The 27,432-nt window shown below is 38.0% G+C and overlaps 1 protein-coding gene across 1 annotated transcript in view; it reads left to right on the plus strand.

The window, feature by feature from the left end:
• Positions 1 to 27,432, plus strand: part of r (carbamoyl-phosphate synthetase 2, aspartate transcarbamylase, and dihydroorotase rudimentary) — a 353,839-nt gene that overhangs the window by 300,254 nt on the left and 26,153 nt on the right. The window contains exons 41-42 of the mRNA XM_090372656.1: positions 8,386 to 8,527; positions 14,511 to 14,581. Coding sequence (XP_090228782.1) covers positions 8,386 to 8,527; positions 14,511 to 14,581 — 213 coding nt within the window. The remainder of the gene's footprint in view (positions 1 to 8,385; positions 8,528 to 14,510; positions 14,582 to 27,432) is intronic.

Here is a 27,432-nt window from a genome sequence, read left to right on the forward strand (position 1 = left end):
TAACTTTGTATCATGCCAATTTATAATGTTCTAGGAAAAATTAACCCAAAAAATATATTCAGTATAATAAATGATTTATACTTAAAAAAAATCAGCACGATCATCAAAAGCATTTGTACATATGTTCCATCAGTTCACCCAGTTCTAAAAACCTGCTGCATAAAAAGACATTAGTTGCTTGCTTTGGTGAGAGACATCATTTTTAACTTCTGCATTGTCAGAAATGCAATCTTGGGATGAATTGTGGGTCCACCACTTTTAACACAAATCCAGATGTGCAACACTGCAGTGGAAGCATCCTGGTTCACTCCCAACATGGAATTCCAATACTATGCCATTAGCATAGAAAGTGATGAGGACTATTTTCTGGAACTGTTCTGCTGCTCTTGTGCATTTTCTAAAGCCTGGTGAGTAGATATTGTGAATGCTACATCATAGTGCACTTTTGAAAGGACTGAGACATTGAGTTCACTTAAAATGGATTGGGTTATTGAGGTGTGGGGTACTGCTGTTGCATGACAATGTAAGGCTGCATACAGTGTATGCAACCCAAGATGCCATTAATGATTTGAAGTGGAGACTTTTTAATCATCCTCCTTACAGCCCTGATCTTACTTCTAGAAATTTTCAGGCCCCGGGTGCCAAGCGATTGTGATCGAGCGTTTTCTCTGTGATTAAAGTGTGATTATCCAAAAGCGATTTAGAGTTATATTAAGTTCCTGCCCTTAAATTTATTTATTTAAAATCAGCTACTGTTACAAAAGTACTTGTACAGAGCAAGAAAGAAAAGTTACCTTTCTTTATTTTTCTTATATCTTTTACTAACACTTACTACTTTACGCTTGGTCACACCGGGCACTGTTCCTGCCTCCCCGTGGCGGGGCCGGAAATCTTGGCAGAAAAGCTAATCTGCCAAGGGCCAAAAGGAGCAAGCATGGACCAAAATACGTTTCCGCCTCTAGAGCCGACAAGCTCTCGGCCAGAGATAGACATTGACCATAACATGTCGCAACCCAAAAGGTTGAAAACCACTTCCTCAGCGACAATTTATCCTACATTCCTTATAATGCACTCTCTTGCAGATCAGCCTCTGAGTAAGCTCTCTCCGTTCCTTATCCAGAAACACCTGGAAAGTCTGGCAGGATCTCCTAAGACAGTCAAGAGGCTACAATCAGGTGACCTTCTATTGGAAACAGTGAATTGTAAACATTCAGAGAAACTGCTAAAACTTACAAGCTTTGCTGGAATTCCAGTAAAAGTTTCTCCCCATGCTACCCTAAATACATCTAAGGGCGTTATATCCAGCTGGGATCTATTGAATGTCACGGAGGAGGAGATAACACAAGAGCTTCAAGATCAAAATGTCATTGCTGTGAAAAGAATTATGGTGAAAAGAGAAAATATACTCACACCTACAAGGAATATTATTCTAACTTTTAACACGCCAAATCTACCACCATCGATAAAAGCAGGCTACTTACTCTGCCGCATTAGGCCATATATTCCTAACCCATTGAGATGTTTTAAGTGCCAGAAGTATGGCCACTCTCAAACGGCGTGCAGAGGAAACCAGGTTTGTCCTAATTGTGGGTCCGCTGACCACACCCAAAGTGACTGCTTGGCAAAAGAAATGACTTGTCCCAACTGTAAAGGAAACCATCCTGCCTACTCAAGGACATGTGACAAATGGAAAACCGAAAAGCAAATCGTAAAATATAAGATAGAAAATAAAGTAAGCTTTCAAGAAGCACGGAAATTACTTACTCCCACTATAAATAAACGTATGTACGCCAATATTGCGCAAAAATATCAATCAGTAGCCACCCAAACTGATGTTACAGTCCCTTCAACCACCTCAATCTCTGACTGGGCTCGGACTGTTCTCTCTCAGCAACAGTCCAATGTCCCGAAACAGTTGAACCAGGCAAGTAATACTGCACTTACAGTACCAGCTACATCTCCTTCTCCCCCAATGATCTCTTCTATATCGAATAATCGTAACTCAAATTTAAAAAAGAATATCCAAGAAACATCTATGGATACTATTGACTCATCCAGACAAGAAGAACCGATCTTAGAAATATATGCGGAAGAAGAAATGGACACCGGTCGACCATTATTCCCAAAAAAAGACAAACCAAAGCCTGAACGTCACAAGACAGCCACATTAAAAAAACAGTCAGAAGCAGCTTCTTCTACTAAACATCAATAATGCCTTACATTCTACAATGGAATTGTAGAGGATTTCATAGCAACCTTAATGATATTCAAGTCTTAATTAACCGCTACTCTCCAGTTGGTTTCTGTCTACAGGAAACCTATCTAACTCCGCAAATTTCCACCAACATAAAGAACTATGCCATCTATCGGCACGATCGTAATAATTCAAATGCTGCCCGTGGGGGCGTGGCCATCTTGGATCTTTGAGCCATCGTGGCTCAAAGATCCCTACCAAGCAAATTGTTTTGCAAACTACAATTGAAGTTGTAGCCGTACGCTTGATAACTCAGATTGCGTTAACACTAGCATCAGTCTATCTCCCACCAAGTCATACCTTCTCCTACCAAGATCTGGAAAACCTGCTAATGCAATTACCACCCCCTGTCTGTATGTTGGGTGATTTCAATAGCCACCATCCCTTATGGGGATCAACAAAATTAGATACACATGGCCGCCTAATTGAAACTTTTCTAGACAAGCAAAACCTTACTGTTCTTAATACTGGCGCACCCACTCACATACAATTACCAACTGGACAAACTTCTGCAATTGATCTATCAATATGTTCCCCAAATCTGTTTCCAATCATAGAATGGTCTGTTTTAGATGACCCCTTAAGCAGTGATCATTTTCCGATTATTTGTGATCTGCTCACTGCACAGCCACCAACAGTCAAACCCTGCAGGAAATGGAAGTTCTCTCAAGCCAACTGGGTCAAATTTCAATCAGTTGTCACCCTGGATGAGCAATATATACGAACACAGTCAATAGATGAAGCCACAGATTATATCATTTCACACCTACTATCTGCAGCTAAATGTTCAATTCCATTGTCGAATCCCCAACTTAACTACTGGTGGAATCAAGAATGCACAGTAGCTAAGAAGTTAAAAAATAAAGCGTGGAATTTATTTTGTAGATCCCCAACCACAGCTAATCTTATCAATTACAAGAAACTAAGAGCAAAAGCACGTCGTATTCAAAGAGAAGCCAAGAAAAATTCTTGGATTCGGTTTGCTTCTACCATAAACATAAACACTAACTCCAGGTTAATATGGAAGAAAATCAGGCAGATTTCCGGAAAATTTCCAACCACCCCTTCACCAATTCTTTCATGGAATGGGCAAGAACTATCTGCTCCTGAAGACATTGCAAATGCCTTGGCCAAAACCTTTGCCGAAGTTTCTGCGACATCAAATTATTCTCTGGTTTTTCAGAAAATAAAGACCCAGACTGAAGAACGAGCCATCAACTTTCGAACATCAGTTTTCTTTCCATATAACCAGCCTCTTCAATATCATGAACTTCTACATGTCATTAAAACAACACGCAACAGTGCCGCTGGACCAGATGGAATATCTTACATTATGTTACAAAACCTTGGTGACAGAAATTTACAAATACTGCTGGTCTACTATAATCGGATATTTATGGAAAACATTTATCCCAGCTCTTGGCATCATGCCACAGTTCTTGCCTTTTTGAAACCCGGTAAAGATCCTAGCAGTTATAGACCTATTTCTCTATCCAGTTGCCTCGGTAAATTACTTGAAAAAATGATCCATAATCGCCTTGTTTGGATCATCGAAACGCAACAACTAATTAGCAGTAATCAGCATGGCTTTCGAAAGAACAGGTCCTCCTTAGATCTCATGATCAAAGCAGAGTTTGCAATTCGTAATGCCTTTGTAAAAAATGAACATCTTGTTATGGTTTCCATAGACATAGAGAAGGCATTTGATACTACCTGGCGTCGTGGCATCCTCAGTGACCTCCATGCTCTAGGTCTACGAGGCAACCTGCCTATATTCATCAGGAACTTTCTCAGGACTCGTTCGTTCCAAGTTCGATACCGCAACTCGCTTTCTATGTCATTTTTACAGGAAGAAGGAGTGCCACAAGGATCTGTACTGAGTGCAACTCTTTTTGCCCTAAGAATCGATTCCATCACAAAAGAACTTCCAAATACTGTTGAGACCTACCTTTATGCCGATGATCTCTCTATTTCTTGCCATTCTCAGAATATGAGATCCATTGAACGACAGCTGCAGATATCTTTGAATAAAGTCCAAAGGTGGGCAGAGTTAAATGGCTATCGTCTATCACAGCAGAAAACTGTTGCAATACACTTTTGCAATCAACGGAAAATGCATACAGATCCCGAACTTCAGATGCAAAACTTTACCGTTCCAGTGACTAACAACATCAAATTCTTGGGATTAATCCTTGACAGGAAACTGAATTTCCTTGAACACATTAAATCTGTGCGTATATCCTGCCTCAAAAAGCTGAACATACTAAGAGCTTTATCTGCCTTGTCTTGGGGAGCAGATCGACATCTTTGTTGCTCTTATATAGAGCATTGATCAGATCCCGATTGGATTATGGTGCTCCTCTTTATGATTCCGCCCGTAAGAGTACATTGAGATGGCTGGATCCTATACAGCATAGCGCATTGCGGATTGCAATTGGTGCTTTTAGGACATCTCCTACTCATAGTTTGTACATTGAAGCTGATGAGGCCCCCCTTCACCTCCGCAGATAAACGCTGCTTCTAAAGTATGCAGCCCGAATACAAAATTGTGGTCATCATCCTGTTCAGCCATACCTCTTTAATCCACCACTTCAAAACCTCTATAGAAATAAACCCAGTAAAATAAGACCGGCAGGCTTACGCCTCATTGAGTTAATGCAGAGTTGGAATGTTCAAATTTTCAACAGGCAACATTTAATGAATTACTCCCAACCGCCATGGATTCCTCCTCCTCAGTTATATTTGGATACTTATCTTGACAAATGGGGAAAGAATCGTCTACCAACACTCAATATGAAACAACTCCATGCAAGCCATATTCAGAAATACGTTGATTTTTTGCCCATATATACTGATGGCTCCAAATCACATTCAGCCGTTGGAGCAGCGGCAGTATTTCCCTCTACTATCATCTCAGCTGCCCTTCCACCTGAGTACAGCAGCTTCTCCACAGAACTTCATGCAATAAAATTAGCTTTAGAAAACCTGAATCTCAACCCATCTGTAAAATATGTTGTATACACAGACTCTCTCAGCTCAATAACTGCAATGCAAAACTCCTCCTACAAGGCTCATCCTGTGTTAAATCAAATCGGAAGACTCCTATTACAAATTGAAGAACGTCATCAATCAGTGACCTTTTGCTGGATCCCAACACATTCGGGGATAAAGGGTAACGAACTTGCTGATGAAAATGCTAAAAATCCGTCAACCTTTGATTTAACCTCCAGTCCGGTTCCAGCCTCTGACTACTGTCACATCATACGAACAGCAGGTTTCGCTAAGTGGAAAGAGCTATGGCACACACAAAAGAATAATAAACTCTATCAGTTGAAACAGGATCCAAAGCATTGGCACTCTAGCACCAAAACAGTGCGAAGAGAAGAAGTGGTTCTTGCACGGGCACGTATCGGACACACATATCTGACCCACCTCCATCTGCTCGGAGGCGAAGATCCTCCTCAATGTCCATACTGTTCAGAAAATTTAACAGTGAAACATATTCTGATTGACTGCCCTCACTATCACCAGGACAGAACATCCGTCCTGTGTTCCCTGAGAAATCTACGAGAACCAATGACATTACAACATATTATTGGAGATGATGCAAACATCGAGTTTTTCTCTTATCTGAAAATAATTGGACTTTATGATAAATTCTAAAATATCTCTGTAAACGCAACCAAACTGTTATGCCTAAATTATGTTTTTAGCTATGCTTAAATTTTGTGTTTAGCATTTTCATGCGAATAGGCGCATTATAGCCACAGCAGCTTATGCGCCGATAAACCCCCATAACACACACACACTCTAGAAATTTTCATTTGTTTATTTCATTAAATGACAGTTTGGCAGCAGACATCTTTCTGACACTAGAAGTTGAAAATTATTTGTTAATTAGTTACAATTGCAGCCATCTTTTTAATGTATTTTTCAATATAATCAAATTCTGGAATTTGATTATATTGAAAAATACATGCTATGTTTTGTAAGTTTATGTCCAACTTTCCTCCCCCCCCCCCACCACAACTTACTGACTCTACCTTTTATTTGTACAAAAAGCATGCAGCAAAAACTGAATGTAAGGAGTGTAGTGAGTTTGTAATTGAAGATTGATTAATTAGACTGGCTGCCATCTTCTGAACTGAGTCCAGAAATTTAAGGGATACCACCTCAGATGTGGAAACAATATTCTATGGTAGGGCAGATTTGTGATTTGATATTTTGATTCTGATTTGTACAGAATCAGATACTGTACAAATCACGGAAGAAAAGCAACACTGAGATCAGAAGCAGAAAACCTAATTTGTTGCAGAGGAAGCAATATGATATGCTTATACCAAGAAAGATAGAAATAAGGGTTATCCCAATAATGATATGTAATCTTGATTAGAAATTTTGTTTGTTTAATTTTTTAAACTATTTCTTTGTATAATTAATTTTTTTGTATTATGGCACCAGTATAATGTGTACAATGAAAGTAGCTTTTATAGGTATAGGTAAACTATTACAGAGTTGGCATCACATCTTCATAATTGCCAGTTTATAATGACTTTGTTTGGTGCTTTTATTTATTTATTATATTTTTTTTTTACTGCAGGAACCAGTTAAGAGTAATGCAAAGTGTCACTGTATTTGTTAATTACAAATACAAAAACACTTAATGTGATGCACATTTACAGTTTAGCAAAAAGATACGACAGATGACTTATGCTATCATTAATTAAATTATTCTGTTGCTAATCACAATTCTTGAGATCATTACAGATTATTATTTTCATTACTATAATTTTAGTTAAAGTGCAGTGCAGCTTATGAGAGAATGTGGTTGGTCTCATATTGGTTACAGGATAGAGACTCCAAGAATATTATCATATTTTATGATATTCTATGGATTTTGAACTGCAACGTGTATAACTCTCTACACTCTCCATTTAACTGTGGTCAATAGTGCAGCAGTGTTGGAAGGGATCATGAAACCATTCTGTTAAAAATAGGAAGGTTTGGAGAGAAATCACATGAACTTGTGACAGTGCAGTTTGGGAAATCTGCAGTTCATCAAGTAATAATTAAAGAAAACTAAATCATGCATTGATAATACTCTTAACCACCATACTTAGAAAGAATTCAAAAACTTAAGTATGAGATAGAGAAATCCAATCTTAAATTTATAGACAATAAGCTGTTTTTATAAACCTTCAGCAAATTCATTAAGTAATGAAAATTAAGAATTTAAAAAAGCATGTGCAGATAATCTGGAGCTTATTGTATATGGAAATTGACACTGTTAACTAACATCAATGGCCTAAAGATAAATTTAGTGTTTTTCAAAGTTGGAAATTAGTAAATAATGAACTTTTGTAGAAAATGTTTTAGATACAAGCCATGGGAATCTGAAGTTTAACAAGAGATATTGGCTGGTGTAGATGACCGAAAAATGTGAAATTATTTGTTTTGTTAGATATTTAGAATTTACCATTTTAAAGATTAAAATTTATAGTTCTGTTAAAACAGGAGCATCCAACCTTTTTAGGCTGGGGGCCAAAATAGATAAGCTGTTGTAGGTCTTGAGTTGTCACAGCAAGTGGGTTGTGGGCTACAAAACCAGTTTCTTACCACTAATTATGCATTTTTTGAAATGGAATTTAATTTTTGTTATTTTCATTTGTACTTATGGTTTTTTTTATCCTTTTAATAATTAAATATGAAATCCACCTATTACATAATATAATAATATTGCTAAATTCTGGGGAAGATGCGCAAAATATGAGAAAGCAATATAGAAAATGAAATATTAAAAACAGAAATTTTCAAAAGTCAGTATTAAATTATATTTTGTTACATGCTAGTTTTAAACTTAGGGGACACAACACTTGAACACTGTCTATGTGATCACGGGCTGCACAATGCAAAGGAGTGGACCAAATGGGTTGGACACCCATGTTTTAGATGGACCTCTTTCATTCTCCACCCACTGCTCTCTACACCCCAGCAAGCTCTCCTTTTCTGCTAAAGAAAAAAACTCAACATATACAAGTTAATTTTTTTGTTTTCTTAATACTTATTTTTTGAAGGTATATCACATTATATTATAGTTTTTATTTTTAAATTATTTGTGAATTTAATTGCAGGGCAAAGTAATGGCTTCAATATTTTATGAAGTAAGTACAAGAACTAGTTGTTCTTTCTCGGCTGCAATGCAGCGTCTTGGAGGACATGTAATCTCAATGGATTCATCTACATCTTCGGTAAAGAAAGGAGAGAGTTTTGAAGGTAATTTTGAAATTTAATATTTCCTTCCCACAAACTTAGGTTTGATGCTTTAATTTTAACTCTAACGTGTTAAAATTTTCCATGTGGAATTGTTTAATTCTACATGGAAAATTTTATAAGGTACAAGGGCATCAAACTCAGAAGGGCTTGACAGTTGTATTAATTCATAATATTAAAGACACTTCATTAGATTGTATACAGATTCAATACAGCAGCAATATGCTAATTATTATAGAATATCAATCATTTCACAACAATACACAGCCTCCTCCTGACTAGTTTATTAGAAATATATAAATCTTCACAAGACTTGTGAAGATTTATATATTTTAAAATGTTATAAATTTTGTTGTATTCCTAGAGATTACAATAAATTTTTTAAAAAAGTTAATGAAACACCACTTTAAGTTCCATTTTACTTACTCTTTCTTATAGGATGCCTGTAATCTTTTTATACTCCAGCTTGACCATGTAGGTCAGAAGAATTTAAAATTAATCATTTTAACAAGAATACAATCATTAACTAAATTTAACAGTCATGTAGGCTTGAACTATGGTCAGTTCAAACACATGTGAAACTGCACTCCACATTTGATGACTTGGCTCAGTCCAGAGGCCAGTTCCTCTATGCATAGCATCATGGACCTGCATCACTGTGCATTGTCCATGATGAAAGGTTTGTTAGTAGCAAGGCAATGGAATCCTTGTTGATGCAGTGCAATTTTATAATAAATGCATGAAGTACAACATTCCAGCTGGCAATCCTCAGAATTCCAAGAGCTCTGAAATTTTCCATACACTTAGGGTAACCCCATGGCATCTCTATTTTATGAATGTCCTGCCATCTACAAATTTGATGAGTTTCTTTCCATATAGCATGCTGATTGCAAATAACACCTCTATAATATTCATAAAATGTGCTTAATGTATTTCACTAATAATTTCAGTGTTTTGGTAATTTTGATAGTAAAGTATTTCCTACTGGAATGGAGAATTTAAGGGTTTCACAACCTTTACTGGCTGAAGTAATCAGGCTCAACAGTGTGTGGTTTTTTCCTTGTGGGTACTCTTGTTTTTCGTCTTATAAAGAGACAGCCATTAGACAGCCATTACAATGGTCCTTGAGGTTGTCAGAGATATTCTCTCAGATATGCCAGACAAGCTGTACTTACTACCTGGGAGTCTAAAACGCTGATGGAACTGATATTCGGATGACACTCAAGTCAGGTGGACCCAATTTCGGCGAAGTCCGGGTGGTCTGTGACAGCCAAATCCTCTGCTTGCACCTTCACGATGGTGGGACTGTTAGTAATCTTGGGTATAACCTCCATGCACAAATACATGGTGGGTGACCACCCAGGTGTGAACCAAGGTAAGCAGGGGTCGAGGTGTGGCGCCCACACCACATGGAGGAATGCCGCCCCTCTATGTTACCGGGCAGTACTAGGTGGTAGATGACTCTCATCAACCGGTGCAATACCACCAATTTGCTTATTGGAGGCTTGAAGTGGTGGAACCCATGTTTAGTCTCTAGAGCTAAGTTCTGGTCAACCCTTCCCCATCTCTTCCATCATGCAACATGATTGACGACTTTTGAGGTTATGATGAACGTCGTGGTGAAATCCAATATTCCTTAAATTTCGAGGGTACAGCTCTAAAACGGTGTTCGCAGGCCGGCCGCTAGTTAGTACACAGGACCAAACCTATTGGTAACTCTCTAGGAGGCTTCCGGATCAGCTAGTGTATAATCTTGCTACCTCTACTCTGCCAGATAGTGACTGGATGGAGTCTGAGTAGTGTGTATGCAGGGAGCATTGTCAAGGATCTGGGTATATTCTTGCCATATCCAAAAATTTCATTACTTCATACAGCATGTCCCACCCACTTTTTCTTACTATTGAATACACCATGAATTGTCAAACTAACAGAACATGCTCATCTGCGAAAAGATCTAAACCTCCCAAACACTTCCTAATTCATTTCACAAATATATGTGGTCTCAATTCTAATCTCAACGATGTCCATTTGTCAAACCCCATGTACTTTTTCTGACCGAAACTCAGTTATCGGTTGATTCAACTACTGCTCATCTCAGACGAACAAATTATTCGCTGTATGATTCCTTTCGCCTCAAAGGTGGTACTTGTGCATATGTCCGTTCTGATGTTCCCTGTCAGAGACTTGGTAATTTGGGATCTCCTCTTTTCGATCTTCTCTGGCTTAAAATCTCTCTACCTCATTGTGTCAAATTCATCTATTGTCTCTACTGTTCTCCCAACTCGACTAATCACTTGGAGCTCTTTGACTTCCTCTCCTTGCAACTTGACTTTCTCCAGTGCAACTTTCCTAACAGTGAGGTAATTTTCCTTGGCGATTTTAATGTTCACAGCTCCAGCTGGCTTCTGTTTTCTAGTCACACTGATCCAGCTGGTCAAGATGCTGAGGCTTTTGCAATTACTAATAACCTTGCACAGATTGTTCATTTACCTACAAAAATACCGGACAATCCTAACTATACAGCCAACACGCTCGATCTTTTTCTCACAAACAACCCTTCTAAGTACAGGGTCAAAGTGAGAGGTCCTTTATGCACTTCAGATCCCAACTTGGTGATTGTCTATTCTCCAATGGAGCCTTTATCTCGTGGCTATTCCCAACCTCATGTTGTTTGACATTACAAGAATGTAAAATGGGTTGACCTGCGAGATTTCTTTTCCTTGGTCGGATTACTGTTTCAAAACTTCTGATGTCAACGTTTGCTCAGATCGTGTCAGCGAAATTATTCTTGCAGGAATGGACTCCTTTGTCCCACACTCCACTTTAAAATCTCATTCTTTATGTAAACCTTGGTTTTCCAATAAATGTGCTAAGGCTGTTCAAGAGAAGAATGTTGCATATCATGATTGGCTTGTTTCTAATTCTTCAGTTTCATTTTCTGCCTGCACCAAAGCTCAAAACAATTGTAAAGCAGTTATTAATCAGTCCAAACTAGAGTTTGAACAGGCTAAGAGTAGAAAACTTTCTTCTTGCCCTAGTGGTAGCCGAGCATTCTGGTCTCTTGCCAATGCTATTGGCCGCAACTTTTGCCCATCTCTGCTCCCACCTCTGTCCAAACCAGATGGTTCTGTTGTCACTTCAGCCAAGGATAAAGATGACCTGCTAGCATCCCATTTTTCTCCCAACTCATGTATTAATGATCTTGGTAAAACACCTCCCACCATTCCCAACACACTCCATTCAATGCCTCCTGTGGTCTTACATCAAAAGGATGTCAGAAGGATTTTGACGAATCTTAATGCTAAGAAAGCTCCAGGTCCCGATGATATTTCTCCACTTGTTCTCAAAACCTGTGCTCCTGAACTTATTCCTATTCTTTGCCGCCTTTTTTCACTTTCTTATTCCAAAGGTGTTTTTCCTTCTGCTTCTGAAATTTGCTCATATCCAGCCAGTTCCTAAAAAAGGGTGACAACTCCCTCCCGTCCAATTATCATCCTATTGCAATTACTTCTACTCTTTCTAAAGTAATGGAGAAATCAAATAATCGCCAGTATGGATTCCGTCAGTGTCAATCCACTGGTGATATTTTGGCTTATGTTACCCATTTACAACTAATTCAATGGAAAGGTTCGGTGAAACACAAGTAATTACTCTTGACATCTCAAAGGCTTTCGATCATGTCTGGCATAAAGGTCTTCTAAACAAGCTTCCATCTTATGGTTTTCCAACTGTTTTTTTGTAATTGGTTATCCAGTTTTCTCTCTGATCGCTCACTGAGGGTGATGGTAGATGGCTCTCTGTCTTCTAACTTCTCCACTAATGCCGGTGTCCCCCAAGGTTCAGTTCTTTCCCCCACTCTTTTCCTCTTGAATATTAATGACCTTCTTCCAGTGACTGGAAATCCTATCCATAGTTTTGCCAATGATAGCACATTGCATTCCACTTTCCATTTTGAGAAACCTTGCCCTGCTCAATCAGCTTCAACTTCTCGAAAATCTGCTACCAATTCCTTAAATGCCGATCTTCAGGTAATTCTCCAGTGGGGCAAAGACAACTTAGTTGATTTCAACCCTTCTAAAACTCAGTCTTGTCTTATAACTCGCAAAAAGGATTCTTCTGCTACTCCTATGCTTATCTTTGGTGACACTCCGATTTCTAGGCAAAATGATATATCTCTTTTGGGGATTACCCTGACTTCTAATCTCTCTTGGCACAAGCACATTACAAATATTGCTCCCTCTGCATCTAAAAAACTTGGTTTTCTCTTTCGCTCTCGGCGTTACTTTTCTTCCAAACAGCTGCTCACTCTGTATAAATCGCAAATCCGCTCTACCATGGAATATTGTTCCCACATCTGGGGTGGTGCTCTCAAAACCTCTCTCAGGCTTCTTGATTCCATTCAGAAGAGGGCAGTTAGGTTAATTAATGATTCATCTCGAACAGAGTCTCTCCACTTGCTGTCTCATAGATGTACTGTTTCTGATACTTCCATGGGCACTGTTCTTCTGAATTGGCTTCTATAATTCCCACTCTCTCTCTTTCAAAACAGTCCGAACTTGTCCAACTTCAAACTCACAGAACCAACTTTTCATATTCCTCGTTTATTCATTCAACTGCCGTTTTCTGGAACAACCTTCCTTCATACGTATTTCCTGAAAATTACAACCTACAGAAGTTCAAGTCCAATGTCAACAAATATCTTCTTTCGTCTTCTGAACCTCCAACTCGAGCACGGTACTAACTACTATAGGTTCTAATACCTCTCGTGTTTGGGGTTTACAAAAAAAAAAAAAAAAAAAAAAATTTCAAACATAAAATGGGTTATATTGGACCTAGGTATGGTGTGTCTTAGGTACAGTGTTCTTATTCCATCCAATCTTAAGGGTAGAGAATGATTGCCCTCATCCTCGAAGTTTGGCTTATTGATAATAAAGTAGCCACCAATAGTTGGCACAAAGGTGGCCAAAATTAAAAAAAAAAAAAAAAAACTTGATTGTATTTGAATCACACACACTGGGCATGCCTGATTCAAGTACATTCAAGTTGTGTTTTGTTGTGTTATCTTTGAGTTACAGATAACTAGTAGAACACACTTCATTTTCTCCTTTGTTGACAATACTATCATAACATGAATAAAATACTGAGTCGTCAAGTTTTAATGCAAAACAGTGCAATCCATAGTTAGCATAACACACACAAGCACAAGTATGTTTTATATGCTTTACAAGTGGAACCATAGGGTCTTCTTTCATGCGCTAGTGCCACAAACATTATTTAAAAGTTGCATATACAAACACAAGTATGTTTTATATGCTTTACAAGCAAAACCGTGGGTTCTTTCGTGTGCTAGTGCTACAAACATTCAAAAGTTGTTTGGAGAAATGGAACATGTTACTCTCAAACTGCACTGTCATGTTTCATCGTAATAATGGAATAGTGTCTGCAACTGAATCAGAATCTGAGAGCGAATCAGTAAAAGGAAGAATGTAGTAGATTCATAGGCAAAAAATTGATGCCTGCATAATTTCAGGAAAACTCTGGCAAAATAAAAAAAAAAGTCCCAACAGTGTCTTAATAAATCAACGATTTGTTAGTTGGTGGGGAAGGGGAGATTTACTGTCAGTGTTATGTTTATGTATAACTTTATACCATGGAAAAAATGTAAAAATGTCTCAAATTATACCTCAATTACAAATATGTCATTAGTAGTTAATGGTTAATGAATGTTGTTTTGTAGACATTCAGACATCTAAAATTTATGTTCAGTTTATGTTATGAATTTATTATTACTTAAAAGGTTGTAAAAGGTAAATTGCACTAATATAAGAGAACATTTTTATCATTGTTTTATAAGGTTATGGTAAATTTTAAATCAATTTCAGAATACTTAATACCTTTCTATTAATTTACATGCAGCTGTATATTACTGTCATCTTAATTATATTTTATACAAAAATTTCATTGTGTCTCCCCATCTCCATTACAGATACAATCACAATAATGTCGGGATACAGTGATGTTGTAGTCCTGAGGCATCCTGAACCTGGTGCTGTTTCTGTAAGTACATGTAAATTATTGTGATATATACTATAAATATATCCTGAAATTTATGTTTAGATAAATATTAGATTCATTATTTAAATATATTATTTTTATATAATTCAATTGACACTCTTTGAAAGTCATTATATTGGATATAGCATATCCACTTTGCATATAGCTGTATACAGCAAAATAAGAAAAGTATACTGGTGTTCAAAGAAAGTGCATCACCTCTTAAAATTGTAATTGTCGCCTGAATAATGTAAGTATATGGCAATATTTCTTACAGATTGCATCAGATACGATTTACACGCGTAGGTGATGATGTAATATTCCATCAGCTGTTACTTCCAGCTATATATGCACGCTCTGCAAGAGTTGCTGTCATTCCTTGCCTGTGTCAGGATGGCGAGTTACATGCAGCTGACACCACGAAGAAAGAGTACTATTGTTGTTTTATGTGAGGAAGGATGTTCTTTCCATCCTATTGCTTATAGAGTGTCTTGTAATTAGCCAACAGTGAATAGATTTCTTTCCAAACTCAAGAATACTGGTTTTGCTAATAGGAAAAAAGGAACCAGACACAAACAAGTCTCTACGCCAAAACAGGGCCGTGTTTTGAAGAACCCCCTGGGTAGTGGAAGTCAGTTTGTTTTCTCGGATGAGAAGAAATTCAACCTGCATGGCTCTAATGGGAGACAAACGATCGCCATAGACTGGTGAAGAATACCATCCAGACTGTATGGTGTCTACAGTGAAATTCCCTACCAGCCAAATGATATGGGGTGCATTTCGTATTGTGTAGTAGGTCACCTGCAGTTTATAAAAGGTTCGGTAAATGCCAATGGATATATTGGAAGGCAAATTGCTGCCAACCATTAGAGACCATTTCAACCTGCCAAGTAACTGCATTTTTCACGACGACTCTCTCCTTGTCATCGGGCAAAAAGTGTAAGTAGGCACTTCTGTAGTTACTTTAGCTTCATTTCTGCATTAGAGGCTCAACAGTAATGTGTTTACATTTGTTGCAGGTGAAAAAATGGTTGGAAGAACAGTCCATTACAATTGTTAGCTGGCCAGGAAACAGCCCGGACCTGAATCCTATAGAGAACTGTTGGCATTGTGTGGAATCTGCAGTTGCCAGAAAGAAACCAAAGACCCTTCGTGAAGCCATAATTCCTGTTTGGAACCATGAACTATCAGTTGATTATCTTCAGAAATTGATCTTGTCAATGCCTTGATGGTGTGCTGCTGTCATCAGAGCTAGAGGCTGTTCAACTAAATATTAGTTTGCACCTTGTGAACTTTTCATTTTGTTTTCCATTTAAAATGATAAACTGCAGCAAATTCAGGGCCTCTAATAACATTTCAGCCATAATTGTCGTGTTTACCAAAACTGTTGTATAAATGTTGCAAATGCTTGTTTTGGAATATTTTGAGAGCACCTGTGAAATATTACTTAGCTTTGCGTTTACTATTAATAAATATCATTTGTTTATATTTCTATCTGTGATGCTAGTCATTAATGTAACATACCATCACAAAAAAGGGTTAGACATGTGAAATTCCTAGGTGATGCACCTTCTTTGAACACCAGCGTAGATTATGAAAGGTGAACATTTCAACAGAAATGGACAGGTGATTATTTTTTATAGAATATAAAGATAAACCAATATGTTTAATTTTCTCTGAAGTAATAGTCTTATTTAAAGAATATAATCTCAAAAGACATATGACAAAACATTCAAACCATGAGAAATTTATTGTACAAATAAGAACAGAACAAAATTAAAAATACAAAGAAGTTTCTTGCTACTTGACAAACATGGCTTCTGAAATGTAATAAGGACTAAAGAAATGTTTTAAAGTCAAGTTTCTTTATAAGTTCTAAAATGACTTAAAAGCATACTCAGACTGCGAGTTATTATTAAAGAATATATATTTCTGAAATTGATGACATTTTATGCCCAGAAAAGAAGTCTTTTTGGAGATATCAGCTGCAAAATATCTAGAAAATCTCTATCAAGAAACTTTAGAACTGTGAATTTCAGTTAAAGAATTTTAAAGTTTGAATTCACCGGCATTTCCTGAAAGTACAGACATAACAGACACTTCCACGATTATATATTTTTATATGAGGACTTTGTAACTCTTTTAATATTACACAAGAAATATAATTATCATTGAGCCAATGAAAAATAAAACTACTGGTGAAGATATTTAAAAAAATAATAAACATGAGAGACTGCAAACTTGATTATAGTAAAAGGATCATTGAACAATGGTGCACCTTTAATGATTCGGAAAAATAAAAGCACTGTTTAAAAGAGAAATGGATGAAAAACATTTTGATGTGGTCTTTATATTGCACTGTATAGTACTCCAAACAAGAAAGGTATTAGAATTAGTGCTGTGCATGGGTTTGAGGGCTACGAACAAGGAAGAATATACTTGTTGACATTAGACATGATGGTTTAGGACTGTTGTTCACGGAGTCTAGAAGCCTGAGAGAGTTTTTAGGGGGCACCACCCAAGATGTGGGAACAGTATTCCATGGAAGAGGTGATTGAGACTTGTACAAAGTGATTAGCTATTTAGAAGAAAAGTAATGCTGAGATCAAAAGAGAAAACCCAGTTTTTATATGCAGAAAAAGCAATATTTGTAATGTGCTTGTGCCAAGACAGATTAGAAGTCTAACAGAGATATGTGACCTCCTAGAAATCTGAATGTCATCAAAGATAAGCATAGGAGTGAGTTATAAGACAGAACTGAGTTTTAGAAGAATTAAAATTAAGTTATCTTTCCCCCACTGACGAGTTACCTGGCAATCAGCATTTAAGGAATTGGTAGTGGATATTTCAGAAGCTGAAGCTGTTTGTACAGAGCAAGGTTTCTTAAACGGGAAGGTGGAATGCAATGTGCTATCATTAGCAAAACCTATGGAGAGGATTTCCAGTCAGTGGGAGCAGGTCATTAATATACAAGAAGCAAAGAGTAGAAGAACTGAACCTTGTGGGAACACCATCATTAGAGATGAAGTTAGAAGACAGACAGCCATCTTCCATCACCCTCCGTGAACGGTCAGAGAGAAAACTGGATATTCAATTACAAAAAACAGTTGGCAATCCAGAAGATGGAAGTTTATTTAGAAGACCTTTATGCCAGACATGATCAAAAGCCTTTGAAGTGTTAAGAACAGTTGCTTCAGTTTCATTGATTAGTCCATAGATGGGTAATGTAAGCTAGTATATCAATGGTGAATTGACACTAGTGGAATCCATTCTGGCAATTATTCATCAGACAGAAGGATTCTAGATAGTTTAGGAGTTGGCGGTTAATGGATTTCTCCATTACTTAAAAAGAGTGGAAGTAAGTCAATAATTGGTTAAAAGGGATTTGTCACCCTTTTTAGGAACTGGCTGAATGTGAGCAAATTTCCAAGCAGAAGGAAACATGCCAGTGGAATAAGAAAGTGTAAAAAGGTGACACAGAACAGGAGTAAGCTCAGGAGAAAGAACAAATGGAAAGATTCTGAATAACACACATGGTTTTGTTAAGGGAAAATCATGTTTAGCTAATTTAGTAAGCTATTTTGACACAGTTACTGATGAGCTGGATGTAGGGAACAATTTTGGCAAGGCATTTGACTCAGTCCATCATGAGAGCTTATTGTATAACTGGAACATGTTGGGATTACTGGAAAAAATTTTAAAATGTATTCCTGGGCAGCTGCGGAGCAGAAGGTTGTGATTAATGGATATTCTTCAAACTGATATAAAGTTAGCTGTGGGATCCCCCAGGGATCACTTCTCAGACTACTATTTGTTCTGATTTTCATAAACGACATCAACAATGGGATAGAAGGCTTGATGTCAAAATTTGCAGATGATGTAAAGATTGGAAGAGTAGTTAATGATCAGTACAAAGCAGCGCTCCTTCAGGATGACTTAAACAGGCTGCAAGAATGGTCAGAAAAGTGGCAGCTATGTTTTAATGCAACAAAATGCAAGATCAGTTGGGGAATAGCAACTCTAAAATTGCACATTTTCTGGGAGTGAATTAAAAACAGTAGAAGAGGAAAGGGATCTGGGAGTTACCTTTATTAGCATTAGCATTAGTTGAGGCAAATGATGCAAGAAAGCAAGCTCATACATCATCAGCAAAAAAAAAAAAAAAAAAAAACCCTTCCCATTTCACCCATCCGGTCACTCCAAATGTTTGTCTAGTTTAGCCTTAAATTTATTTAAGCAATCAACTACCCATTGGCTAAAGGCAAACTTCTGCACATCTGTTCTACAACTGTCTTTCCTCAATTTGAATCTATGCCCCCCTCAGGTTCTTAGTCTGAGCAAGTGGAAGTATCCCATCAGCATTGTGCCTGCTCAAGCCATTCAAGGCCTTATACACCTCAGTCAGATCATATCGCAGGTGCCTAGTCTCCAGATGCTGCAACTTGCAGTACTTAAGCTTTTCTTCATAAGTGCATCCCCATCTGCCCCAGGTGCCTTTTTTATGTTTAACTTCAACAATTTCTCCTCCACTTTGCTCTCAGTTATCACAAAATCACTTAGCTCTCTGTTAGAGTTTGATAAACTTCTGGCATTCCCCTCCTTGAATAACTCCTCGTGTGTGAACGTAGATGCAAAATACACATTCAATTTATCAGCTACTTGAGCAGGATCATGAATAGTCGAACCATCTATGTTAAGTGGACCAATCTGATTCATCCCCCTCCTTCTAGAGTTTACATAAGAAAAAAAGAACTCTTTGCTGTTTTTCTTTGTGTCCTTTGCCAAAGATTTCTCGTAATCTGCCTTCACTTGCCTAACTTCCTTTGTGACTTGATTATAGACTAGCTTATATCTGTCATAGGCTTCTGTGTTGCCTGATAATTTATATGCATCTCATGCATTTTTATTCTCTGCCTGAACCTTGAACAGTATTTCTTAGTTGGTATGTAAAACCTAATAGCCTCCAAGATTAAGTCCCTGAAGGCTTCCCATTTAGAATTTGCCGTTGGTAACATCATCAGTTGATCCCACTCTATAGAATTTAAAAACACTCTGAGACCTCTGTAGTCACCTTTACAAAAACAAAAACCCTTCCCTTTACCCTTGATTGTAGTTACATCTTTAAGTAAATCCCACATCAGTACACTGTGATCACTGTCACCTAGTGGTTCCTTTATCTGCAAATTCCTAATGCATGCGTCATCACTGCTGATAATCAGATCAAGGGTATTACTCCCTCTGGTTGCCCGTCGAACATGTTGCTGTAGAAAACAATCCTGCAATAAATCCACAAAAGTCTTGCTAGTGTGCAAGTGACCAATCCACAAATTCCAGTCAATATCTGGAAAGTTAAAATCCTCTGTTGCAAGACATTCTGATTTACTGGTCCATTCTATTTCTCTGCACAACTGTTCATTGTGCTCATCAGTGTCATTAAGCTCATAACATACTCCTGCTCTCGTTTTCCCTTTACCAGTGTTTATGTCACACCAAACAAACTCAACATTGCACTGTCTACCCATGTCAACTGGATGCACTTCCTTAGATTTTGTGTTTAACTAACAGCATAACTCGTCCTCCCTTCCTACTGTCTGTCTTTTCTGTACACATTGTACTCCCCAAATTCCAATTCTGCACTGCTTATATCTGTGTGAGACCATGTCTCTGATATCCAAACAATATCTGCCTTTGATGTCCTGATCAGCACTTCAAGTTCATCAATTTTATTTACTATATTTTTAGCATTAGTGTACATGCAAGTATACATGCACTTGTTCTTACTCTTAGTTACACTAACACAGCTCATTTACTTGTATTTTATTGTTCCATGATGACTCCCAGCAGCTCTTGAAATCCCCAGCAACTTGCTCTCTAGGCTGCTGCTCATTACAATGGAAGCAGTGCAAGGACCACTTTCGCTTCTGCCTGCAGCTACTGTTAATCTTTTAGTCTGTGAATCCCCGCAAACCAGCCGTTTTCCGACCCACATAACACTGCCTCGATAGCATCAGCAAATATTCTTGTACCCTTTATATTTAAGTGTATCCCATCCCTGTAGAAGCAGTCTCTCCTGTAAGCAGACATGGTCAAAAGCCTTTGAAGCGTCAAGAGCAGTTGCTTCAGTTTCATTACCCACCTATGAAATTTTCATTTCATAGGTGGGTAATGTAAGCTAGTATATCAATGGTAAATTGACACTAGTGGGATCCATTCTTTTCTGAACAGTGTAAACAGGCAGCCAAGAAAGCCTATGGTGTCCTATTAATGATTTATCAAATGTTATCTTGCAGAGATAGAGAGGTCATAATCTCACTGTATAAGGCAATTCTAAGACCACATTTGGAATACTGTGTTCAAGTATGGAGACCCCACCTGAAAAAAGACATTAAGCTTCTTGAAAGGGTCGAAAAAAAGACAGGCAACTCACATGGTGAGATTGGCAAATGGGCAACCATATGAGGAAAGATTCCGAATATGTGGGCTACAGAGATTGGCAACCAGGCACCTCAGAGGTGACTGGATTGAGGTTTATAAGGCTCTGAGAGGGTTTAGTAAAATGAACCAAGATGGAATTTTCACTGTTATAGAGAATTTCAGAACTCGTGGGCATAAATTCAAATTACAGGTGAAGAGGTCTAGATCAGATTGTAGGAAGTTTTCTTTTAGCCAGCGAGTCATTGATCACTTGAACAGGTTGCCTTCGTGGGTAGTGAAACTGACTGTTTGAATAAATTCAAAGGTCAACTGGATAGTTACCTGTATGAGGAGGGAAGCAAATAAATTGTATTTTCTTATCTACTTGGGGTTTTTTTTTTTTTTTTTTGTTTGGTCAGTACAGCAAAAGCTTCTGATTTCCTTGCACTGTATAGTGCAAAGAAGCCTGTCACTTTCTTGGCATAAAGACTGTTGAAAATTCTCCTGACATCCTTTTGATGGAAATCCACAGGAAGCGTGGATTATAGTTTACTGGGAATGGTAGAAAGTGTTTTGCAGAGATCATCAATACCAGAGGTAGAAGAAAAATAGGATACTAGTAATCTTTAACTGAGGTAACAGTAGAACCATTGGGTTTTAACAGAGGTAAGAATAGAGATGGACAAAAGCTGTGGCCAATAGCTTTGACCTTGAGGCCAGCTGCTAGATATAACCAAATTTTGAATGAACCTCTTTACATAGGAGATATTTCAAAGTAATTTCATTTGGCTTGCCATACAAAAAGGTTGCCCACCCTTGATATAGACTAATACACTAGACTTGAAAGAATAGGGTGCCACACTTACATTTGGAACTGAATATCGGTAATGCAAAGCATATACAGCATCAGCCAAAAAAAAGTTTACCTACTTCATTTGCCAATTCCTTGTAGTAATTTGTAAAATCATCATCAAACTATCTCATTTCATAATGTTAGGTGGAAACTTATGACCAATAATTATTTACTCTGGTTAAAGACAAATTTCTGCACATCTGTTCACTTAACTGCCGACTATTGGATCTAGGATACTCAATTTTGCCTCTGGATCCCTTCCATTCCTTTCCCTTTCCTCTCCCAAATTTTTTGGACTCCATACTAATGACATAATTCTGAACTCAAGAATTTTTCAGTTATTTAAAAATTTTTAATAAATACAATGGCCTAATCTGAATTGTAATATAGGTAGCCTTAAAAGCCCGTGGGCAGGAAATCACCTGTTAATCCATATTTCTTAGATGGATAAAGGAAATGCTGCTACGGTGTCACTGAACTGATTAAACTCGGAAAAAGAAATCTGACTAAAATCTATATAAGTATTTTCTTAATATGACCTTAAATGTGTCATTTTCGTAAGTTATTTCCATCTTTAATTAATAATACACAAAAAAAGCTATATATTAACTAACATAACATTACAAAACTTTTGTCTTGATCACATGCATCTGCTACTGCCACTGAGCAGGGAATAAATACCTTGTATATATGTATACATTGGTTTAGGTGATCAGTATCATGTAAGCTAGCTCATCCTCTTGACCCTTATAACCTTTGGAAATTTCAGTGTAATATCATTTATTCCCTCATGAGGATCATTCAAATTTTGTGGTCAGACCATTTACAAGGGCAGGTCAATATGTAATGCGCTATAACTTGTAACATCTTTATGTTACATAACATTAAAATGTTACAGTATCTGAGATATTGTAACTATACTTCACATACATAAAATACAATCTTTCAACTTGATGAAAATATCACTCACTGTAAGAACTAACACTCTTCTACAGTTTCTCCAGTGTTCTTTCCAGGCAGTGAATGCACTTTGGTAAAAATCAAGAAGCTGATATTTACACTAATGTTACTGTCAGAAATGAGTTCTATATCACTCTCAAACACCTTACCATGCAGTATGCCTTCAGTATACTAAACCAAAAAAAAATCTGGTGGAACGAGTTTAGGGCTATAGGTGGGTGAGGCATTATGCTCCACCCGAGCTGGGCGATCTTTGACAGTGTCATATGTGGTGTGGGCGGTATTGCATTATCCTAATAAAACTTGATGTCCTGCCAATTCAGTTCACGTCTTTTGGTTTTCAGAGCCCCATTAAGCTTTTCCAAGGACAAGCAGTATCTTTCTTTGTTGATTGTTGTTGACTTTCCAAGAAATTGATAAAAATGATGCCACTTTGATCCCACTTAGGTTTCATTGATGGTTTGAAAGTTCTGGCATTTTGTTTATAGGGGATGTTGGGTGTGCCTATTTCATGGATTGTCGTTTGGTTTGCGGGTCATAATGAAAGAACCATGTGATGACCCCTTTAAAGCGCTCAGGACTGCCAGCACCAAACCTCTCCAAAAATATTTATGGATCTCTTTCCTCACAGCCATCATCTCTTGTGTGGGCAGCTTAGCCACCCACCAAGAACAGATTTTTCTGTACCTCAGTCTCTGGATGATGATCAAAACACTTCCCTTTGACATTTTTGCAGAAGCTATAAAAATGCCAAAGAGAAATGTTTTGACATCACTTGTCTGGTGGTTATGCACTTGTCATTTCGAATGAGCTGGTCAGTGAGATTTGTTTTCACTGTCTGGCTCTTGGTTTGTCCTTGATGTCAAAATCATCTTCCCAAAACTGTTGGAATGACTACTTTGATCAATTGTCTCCATAGGCTTCCAGGGGTTTGATGGATAGATGTAGCCAACTGATCACCCAGTTCAAAGAGGAACTTCATCACACACTAGCTGGAAATGGCTGTCACTTTGTCCATTCATATTTTCAGATCTAAAAACACAAAACAGAAAGATGATATTAGGTACATTAATGGGTAATTGGTAGTACAACAAATGTACATCATAAATTATCCCCTCTTTCGTGTGTGTGTGTGTGTGTGTGTGTGCGCGCGCGTGCGTGCGTGTGTGTGTGTGTGTGTGTGTGTGTGTGCGTGCGTGCATGTGCGAGAGAGTAATTGTACATTACTTATTGACCTGCCCTTGTATTTCCTCATTATTGCCGTTCAATCCACCAGAAACAAGGTGGGTTAGCACTTGATTTGTTAATTTTCTTATACTCTTATTTCCTAATTTGAAATAAAATTTAATAACCTAACTTTTCATTATTAAATATACAGTGGGGCCTCGACTTATGTGATATCAACATCCGATATTCTCAGGAACCGATATACCTTCCATACGATCGTTTATTTTAAGGACCGATGATATTTGCAGGTACTGATGGCTTTCCAATATATCTGGAACGATACATGGATGAAAATTTTCAGACGTGTGGCGCACGAAGCATCACTCATATGATTGTTCTCAACCAATTAACGTATTTTTTATTGTTCAACGTGTGGAACATCACTCATATGATTGCTTCAGATCTATGACGATCTGAAACTTAAAGCTCCGTCAACCAGCGGTAATGCTGTGCGCTTTGAAGACTATAAAACCAGCAGAGGCTGGTTCGAGCTTCAAAAAAAGGGCGAATATCAAAAGTGCTGAAAGGCATGAGGAGGCATCCAGTGCTGCTAAAAAAAAAAGAAAGAAAAGCAGCTGAGACCTTTAAAATTGAATTTCAAGAGTTTGTTGATTTGGAGAGTTATCTTTCCCAGCAGGTTTTTAACATTGATGAAACCGGCCTCTTCTGGAAGCGAATGCCCAAGAGAGTAGGAGTGTGTTATAGGCCTAATGACTCGAATGAGTACAATGAACAATTGTACAGAGAAATAGAGTGGGCTAGTAAATTGGAATGTCTTATAATGGGGGATTTTAACTTCCCAGATATTGACTGGAACTTGTGGGTTGGGCACTCACACACTAGTCAGACTTTTGTGGATTTATTGGATGATTGTTTTCTGCATCAGCATGTTCGAGAGGCAACCAGAGAAAGTAATACTCTTGATCTGGTTATCAGCAGTGATCATTCATGTATTAGGAATTTGCAGATTAAAGAACCACTAGGTGGCAGTGATCACAGTGTACTGACGTGGGATTTACTTAAAGATTTAATTACCATCAGGGGTAAAGGAAAGGGTTTTTGCTTCCGTAAAGGCGAGTACAGTGCTCTCCGACAGTTTTTAAATTCTGTACAGTGGGATCAACTGACGATGTTACCAACAGTAAATTCTAAGTGGGAAGCATTCAAGGAATTAATCGTGGAAGCTACTAAAAGTTTCATACCTATTAAGAAATATTGTTCAAGGTTTAGGCCTAAATGGTTGTCAAATGAACTAATGAGACTCGTAACAGAGAAGAAAAATGCATGGGATGCATATAAATTATCAAGCGACTCAGAAGCCTATGGCAGATATAAGTTAATCTGTAATCAGGTCACAAAGGAGGTTCGGCAGGCGAAGGCAGATTACGAGAAATCCTTGGCAAAAGATGCTAAGAAAAACAGCAAGGATTTCTTTACTTATATAAACTCTAAAAGGAAGGGGATGAATCTGATTGGTCCACTTGACATCGATGGTTCGACTGTTGATGATCCTGCTCAGATAGCAAACAAACTGAATGAGTATTTTGCATCTACATTCACACGTGAGGAATTATTAAGGTTTGAAAATGGCAGAAGGTTATCAAATTGTATCAGGGTGCTTAATGATCTTGTAATAACTGAGAGCAGAGTGGAAGAGATATTGTGGAAGTTAAACGTAAGAAAAGCACCTGGGGTGGATGGGATCTATCCAGTTATATTAAAGGAGGCGGCAAGGCAACTAAGCAAACCCTTAGCCATAATTATGAGAGCATCCTTGGACTCAGGAGAGGTTCCCACGGACTGGAGATGTGCAAATGTATCCCCAATTCACAAAAGGGGATCGAAGGGTGACACGAGTAATTACAGACCAGTTAGTTTAACTTCTGTTCCGGGTAAAATAATGGAGTCGCTGGTTAAGGATGCATTGCAGGATCATCTAGACAAGACTGCAGCAATAATTCAGACACAGCATGGGTTTGTTAAGGGAAAGTCTTGTCTGACAAATTTGATAGGATATTATGATGTGGTTACAAAGGAACTGAATGCAAAAAATAATTTTGATATCATATATTTGGATTTCAGGAAAGCTTTTGACACTGTTGCGCATGGAACACTATTGTACAAATTGGAGCAGAATGGTATTAAGGGTAAGTTGCTACAATGGATAAAAGGATGGTTAAGTGGGAGAAGACAGAGGGTGGTAATCAATGAGTGCTGCTCTTCGTGGACTAATGTTATTAGTGGAGTCCCACAGGGTTCGGTGTTAGGTCCACTGTTGTTTTGTATATTTATCAATGATATTGATGAAGGTATATCAGGCTTAATGTCGAAGTTTGCAGATGATACAAAGATTGGCAGGGTTGTTAATGACAGTAATGGCAGTCTGCTACTGCAACAGGATCTAGATAATTTGGGCAGATGGGCTAAGAAGTGGCAACTGAAGTTTAACCTTGACAAATGCAAAGTACTGCATATGGGTAGAAATAACCCCAGAGAAACGTACCAACTGTGTGGTACTACACTTAAGGTGGTAGAAAATGAAAAAGACCTGGGAGTAATTGTGCAGTCAGATATGAAGTTCTCTGAGCAATGCAGACAGGCTGCCAGGGCAGGTCATGGGGTTTTGTCAATGATATATAGGAATTTTGCTAGCAGGGAAAAGGAGGTGATTATCCCTCTGTATAAGGCAATGGTCAGGCCACGCCTCGAGTACTGCGTATAGGTCTGGAGACCTCATTTTAGGAAGGATGTAGATTTACTTGAGCGGGTACAGAGAAGGGCAACAAGATTGGTGAGGGGAATGAAGGGATCCTCTTACCAAGAGAGGCTTAAGTTCTGCAAATTGCAGTGGCTGGAGACTAGGCACCTGCACGGTGATCTGATTGAGGTATATAAGGCCTTGAATGGATTGAGCACGCTGAATTCTGATGGGATCTTTCCACTTGTTCAGATTACGAACCTAAGGGGGCATAAATTCAAATTAAGAAAAGACAGATGTAGAATAGATGTGCGGAAATTTTCCTTTAGCCAGCGGGTGGTTAATTGCTGGAACAAACTTCCATCTGTCGTTGTGGAAGTTGATAGCTTGAATAAATTTAAGGAGGAACTGGACAGCCATTTGGAGGAAATGGTGTGTTTTTTTTTTTTTTTTTTTGGCTGATGCTGCATAAGCTCATACATTTGCTTTCTTGCATCACATGCCACTACTACTACTACTACTACTACTAGAACGTATATCACTAAGAATGAGGATAGTTTTCCTGAAAGATAGGCTCACTCTCACTCACTATGAAAGATTGGCGCAGTAACAAGAAGGCCTGTGTTACAGGATATGTCTTCAATGAATGGGAGCTTGAAGTTTTCTGTCCTTCAGTGAAGAGTTATCTTGAGAAAAATAAGC

This window comes from Mastigoproctus giganteus, chromosome 4 (assembly GCF_048544385.1).
Source record: "Mastigoproctus giganteus isolate SK-2022 chromosome 4, ASM4854438v1, whole genome shotgun sequence".
In the NCBI taxonomy this organism is placed as follows: domain Eukaryota; kingdom Metazoa; phylum Arthropoda; class Arachnida; order Uropygi; family Thelyphonidae; genus Mastigoproctus; species Mastigoproctus giganteus.